Raw genomic sequence first — 6,128 nt, 5'->3', positions numbered from 1 at the left:
GGATCACCCAAACAATTTTGTGTTTTCCATGAAAAGTCACACTTATTCACCACCGTATGTTGTGAAATGAATAGAAAATAGAGTCAAGACATTGACAAGGTTAGAAATAATGATTTGTATTTGAAATAAGATTTTTTTTACATCAAACTTTGCTTTCGTCAAAGAATCCTCCATTTGCAGCAATTACAGCATTGCAGACCTTTGGCATTCTAGCTGTTAATTTGTTGAGGTAATCTGGAGAAATTGCACCCCACGCTTCCAGAAGCAGCTCCCACAAGTTGGATTGGTTGGATGGGCACTTCTTTGAGCAGATTGAGTTTCTGGAGCATCACATTTGTGGGGTCAATTAAACGCTCAAAATGGCCAGAAAAAGAGAACTTTCATCTGAAACTCGACAGTCTATTCTTGTTCTTAGAAATGAAGGCTATTCCATGCGAGAAATTGCTAAGAAATTGAAGATTTCCTACACCGGTGTGTACTACTCCCTTCAGAGGACAGCACAAACAGGCTCTAACCAGAGTAGAAAAAGAAGTGGGAGGCCGCGTTGCACAACTGAGCAAGAAGATAAGTACATTAGAGTCTCTAGTTTGAGAAACAGACGCCTCACAGGTCCCCAACTGGCATCTTCATTAAATAGTACCTGTTAGAGCCTGTTTGTGCTGTCCTCTGAAGGGAGTAGTACACACCGGTGTAGGAAATCTTCAATTTCTTAGCAATTTCTCACATGGAATAGCCTTCATTTCTAAGAACAAGAATAGACTGTCGAGTTTCAGATGAAAGTTCTCTTTTTCTGGCCATTTTGAGCGTTTAATTGACCCCACAAATGTGATGCTCCAGAAACTCAATCTGCTCAAAGAAGTGCCCATCCAACCAATCCAACTTGTGGGAGCTGCTTCTGGAAGCGTGGGGTGCAATTTCTCCAGATTACCTCAACAAATTAACAGCTAGAATGCCAAAGGTCTGCAATGCTGTAATTGCTGCAAATGGAGGATTCTTTGACGAAAGCAAAGTTTGATGTAAAAAAATCTTATTTCAAATAAAAATCATTATTTCTAACCTTGTCAATGTCTTGACTCTATTTTCTATTCATTTCACAACATATGGTGGTGAATAAGTGTGACTTTTCATGGAAAACACGAAATTGTTTGGGTGATCCCAAACTTTTGAACGGTAGTATATATATATATATATATATATATATATATATATATATATATATAATGAGGCTATTCCAAATCTGTCCATAATCTTCTATTCTCTGTTAGACAGTCAACGTAATGCCCTCTCTCAGCTCTGTCAACCTAATGACCCCCCCCCCTCCCGGTTGTCATTTCACCAGGTTAAGTGACAAGCCTGCTGTCCAGTCGCCACCATGATAGCCACGGGCGGCCTGCTGCGCATGAACAGGCGCCAGGACTCGCTGCGGTCCAAGAACCGAGCTGAGAACAAGAGGAAGAGGAAAGCCAAGAAGAGGAAGAAGAACGACGTGGTGGTGGTGAAGGGGAAGCTCAACCTGTGCTCCCCAGCAGGCGTGGTGGCTGCTGTTGGAGTTGCAATTCTGATGGTGGGGATCTCTATGGCCGTGCTGGGCTACTGGCCCAGCCAAAACCAACAGGAGTACCAGGAGCGCCGGCGTACCGGGGCACACCGAGGCAACAGGATAAGCTACTCCAAAACTCTGCCGGTTCCCTCCAACCAGACCAGTAACAACTCCCCATCCAACCGGGCTGACCTGTTCAACCAGAGCCATGCTAACAGCAGCCTCCCGGACCCCTCCCCTTCCTGTGGATTCCTCTGTGAGTTCCTGGACAATTACCTGTACTCGGACAATCTGAAGGTCTTCGGCCCGCTGGTGATGGGCATCGGCATCTTTCTCTTCATCTGTGCCAACGCCGTCCTCCATGAAAATCGGGACAAGAAAACTAAAATCATCAACCTGAGAGATATCTATTCCACCGTCATTGACTTGCACAGCCAGCGGTCCAAAGAATACTCTCCCCTCAACGGCTTGGTGAACTACACCCAGTCGAGGAGCGCTGAGGGTCCGTCCGGTCTGCGCGGTGCTAGCGAAATGCCCTCTCGTAGCTCCTGGCCCTGCACCAGGCTCAGTTTCCAGGGCGAGTCGAGTGGCGACGAGATGTTCGGGCGCCTGTCGTTGGCCAGCAGGCCACGTAGCTGGTCCCGAGATGTGCAGACCTTCACGGACACCGTCTACAGCATCTACAGAGACCACAGCAATAGCAGCGAGCTGACCCCGCAGCCCAAGCAGTGGGAGACCACCTCCATCGTCACCTCCTCTGTCAACGCCTTCACCCTGCCCGTCATCAAACTAAACAACTGTGAGGTGGAGGAAAAGGCAGGAGCAGGCGCGGCCTCGGAGGGAGGAGTCGTCAGTGGCGCTGCCGGGGAAAGCGGCATCGAGGATGGACGAGCGGCTGGCGACCACAGCGTCGAGGTGGGCAACAGAGAGAGGGAGGCCTCGGCGGCTGACCCCCTCCCACACCTTGAGACCCACGACACCACGCTCGCCACCACAGCTAACCAGCGGGGGTTAGAGCAAGTGCTGTCCCAGTGGACCCAGATGCAGCTGTTCCCTCCGTCACCCGTTGCCAGGGCGATGGGGTCCCAGCTGTCACTCAACTCCCTCACGGAACAGCCCAGGTGTGCGCGGCGCTGCAGCCTGTCTGTGACCGTGTGCCGTCAAGGTGACAGAGGCAGGCGTTTCAGCTGCCCCCGCCTGGAGCGCTCCAACAGTAAGGGCTACATCAAACTGACCGACCTAGGGGGCGACTCCTTCGAAGCCCCCGACACGGACGTTTCCCCGGTGGACACTGACCAGGAAGTAGCATCAACGGCAGCAGCTGCAGAGGAAGAGGAAGCTCAGGTAGAGGAGGACAGGGTGACCCCCAGCGCCTCAGCAGAGGCCTAGACTGATTCAACGCCGACGAGCCTCTGAGGACTCTTCGACGTCTTGTTTCTCCTTGTTCCATACTTTCTTTTTCGGAGGGGGCGCTGCTGACGGACGTCTGTCCTTGAGGATACGGAGCAACACAAGGGGAGTGAGCAGCTGAGGGCGATTGAAACATAGCCATGGACCGTCCAGAGCGAGGCTCTTTATGAATACTGCAAACCCCCCCCCGCCCCCGCCCCCCCCGGCTCAATATTCAGATGTACCTTTTTTCTATTTTTTCATTGTAGCAAAGAGCAATACCGCAGAAACGTAAGGAGATTTGGTAACGATGTGTAAGGAAACAGGTCTTACATGGAGTAGGTCTAACTTTGAGACATTTCTTTTATATAACGGTATAGGGCAACTGCAGAAAGTGTAGCTGTAGACCCCCCCCCCATAAAAAAAAGAAGTCATTTAAAGTCACAACTGTACGTCATGGTGTACTGTAGCATAAGCCTATGCTACAGAAGAAAAAAAACCCCAATAGATTAGATTTCTTTCTATTCATCGTTATGTGGTAATCACGTGAACAGGTGAACTGAACTGAATCTCAGGTAGACGTTTGGTTTAGGATTGGGGACCCTCACAATGAGGTCTTGCCCACGTGCACATTTGTTTGAATAAAAGTCTCATGGTTGACTAAACCTGGCTGTGACGCCTCCAGTGACTCCGACCGGTGTCGTTGTGTAATGTGTTGACAACGCCGGAAGCCTCGTTGCCCCCCCCCCCCGCGTGTGGGAATTTAAAAAGAAACGCAGTCCAGGAAGAGTCGTCCTGGGTTCTGCTTGACTGGGGGGCGGAGGTGCTGCTTTCAGCACCGTGTCTTCGGACCTTGTCAGCAGCCACAGAGCTGACGCTGCAGTCCTGCTCACATTAACCGTGTTTTCTTACCCGAGACCAACACCACTGAACGAGAGGGGAAAGCTGGTCTGGTACAAGACTATCCACTAATGCAGTGTTTCCCAACCCAGTCCTCAAGGACCCCCTATCTTGCAGATTTTCATTGTAACCCTGCAGAGGTAGCCCCTGCTTGTACTTACTCAACCAATCATCTCACAGCACTTCATTATGCAAGGTGTGCAACGTCTGACATAACTCATTGCTGATTGGTTGAATAACTACAAACAGGGACCTATTCAGGGTTGCAAAGAAAATCTGCAGGATAGGGGGTCCTTGGGGACTGGGTTGGGAAACACCGCACTAATGTGTTATCCGCATCCTGGGAAAAACAACAGACGTCTAATACAGATCATCTGGACACAGATTTACCACCAGTACTGCCAGTTACCCCACTCTTCCCAGCCGTCCCGGTCTCTGCTCCACCCCCTCTGCCGACCTGGGGAAGGCAGCAGACTACCACATGCCTCCTCCGATACATGTGGGGTCGCCAGCCGCTTCTTTTCACCAGACAGTGAGGAGTTTCACCAGGGAGACGTAGCGCGTGGGAGAATCACGCTATTCCCCCACAATAATGGGCCTCAACCTACCAGAGGAGGCGCTAGTGCAGCGACCTGGACACATACCCACACCCGGCTTCCCACCCGCAGACACGGCCAACTGTGTCTGTAGGGACGCCCGACCAAGCCGGAGGTAACACGGGGATTCGAACCGCCGATCCTCGTGTTGGAAGGCGACGGAATAGATCGCTACGCCACCCGGACGCCCAAGAGTGGTTGATCTTTATTTACAGTAAAAAACACTCCCTTCACATAGTGCTTCCTCCGTTATCCCCGCCTAAACAATCCATCTTGTGACTAGTACAATCTGATATTTGATTTCCTGATGCATAAATGGAATAAATGAAATAAAAGGGAGTTCTAAACAGATAAAACAAATAACAGGAAATGCATATTTCTGTATGGTTTGTTGCTGTTAACGTAGGGATATCAGTCTCCATCAAGGGTCTGTTCTGTGCCATATAAAGTCCAGTCTGAACGGTGTTAAGTACTCGATCCAGTCCTCCCAACTCTATTAAATTTTTATTAAATGGAGAAATGTCATCCTTCACATCACTTATATGTCACGCATTATATTGACCCAATCTACAACTGTAGGTACCTCTGTTTTCTTACTAGCAATCACTATCATTTTGAATATTTACCTTTCTGTAGACCCCCCTAATATCAAAGGATATTGTTCCTAAGTATAATACATTAAACTTAAGTGGAAGTTCTGCCTTCAGTACCCTTTCCATACTCTCTTTTATCACTATCCAGTAGGAAGAAATAGAAGGACAACCCCAAAACCCATAATACTGGTTTGCTTTATCTGTCCCACATAATTCAGCAGTTTGTATGTTCATATGTGCAGGGGTTACAAACACGCCTCATTATGACTGTTAATTGGTTAATCATATTAACTTGTTGTCGGATGATCCGCTGTGGCGACCCCTAACGGGAGCAGCCGAAAGTAGTAGTAGTAGATATTAACTTGTTGTGGTAACTGAGACACATTTTCAACTGAAGTCAAGGCAACAAAGAAAAACCCAAGTCGACTGTTTCATTAACAAGGTGGATGATAAATTCCTAAACTGCTCAGAAATATGAAGAGTGGTGATATACATCAGGTGAATAAAAGAATATAGGTATAGAACGGAGGATATAGGATAGACTATGGGCGCAAAAACAAAACCCTGATAATACTGGAGAAGAAATGGGTTTGTATGTTCCATAATTGCACACTTAAGATACCGTAAGATTCCTGCGTAGACTGCTCGCAATTATCCCCCCCCCATGCATAGATTGCGGGCTAATACCGCCATCTAGCGGTATCGCTCCATACTGACGTTCCCGTAAACGCCCTGAAGGTGGCGGTGTGACTATATCGAATCGCTCCTTTTTCGTGCGTGGGTGGGCGTGCTTGTTATGTCGGCCGTTTCGAACCGAGACGGGCGGGGTTAACTTGTTCCGCCCATGGGGGAAGGTTTGCCGAAGTGGAAACTCGCAGGTGTTAAGTTCGCTACGTCGGCGTGACCTCTCCGTCGCGACTCCCCGTCGGCACGGCGTCAACGGCTCGTCGCTCCGCGGTGCTGTGGGAACAGCTCTCCTCTCGCCGGAGTCAGGTAAAACACACTGAAACCCCCCCTCCTCTCTCCCCCTCTCTCCCCCCCTCTCTCTCTCGCAGCGGGAACCACGTCCCGCACATCACTTACGCTATTCCGGTCCGGTACCGCAGGACC

At 49.4% G+C, this 6,128-nt stretch overlaps 1 protein-coding gene across 1 annotated transcript; it reads left to right on the top strand.

The window, feature by feature from the left end:
• Positions 1-1,372: 1,372 nt before the first annotated feature.
• On the top strand, positions 1,373-2,929 carry LOC130124556 (transmembrane protein 200C). The gene has a single exon (XM_056293959.1). It carries the CDS (start codon positions 1,373-1,375, stop codon positions 2,927-2,929), a length of 1,557 nt encoding a protein of 518 aa, XP_056149934.1.
• Positions 2,930-6,128: the final 3,199 nt, after the last annotated feature.

This window comes from Lampris incognitus, chromosome 14 (assembly GCF_029633865.1).
Source record: "Lampris incognitus isolate fLamInc1 chromosome 14, fLamInc1.hap2, whole genome shotgun sequence".
Taxonomy (NCBI): Eukaryota; Metazoa; Chordata; class Actinopteri; order Lampriformes; family Lampridae; genus Lampris; species Lampris incognitus.
This window is presented reverse-complemented; position numbering and strand designations above follow the sequence as displayed.

What these genes read in the sequence shown, in the direction of transcription:
- LOC130124556 (XM_056293959.1), top strand. Translation starts at nt 1,373, where the DNA reads ATGATAGCCACGGGCGGCCTGCTGCGCATGAACAGGCGCCAGGACTCG.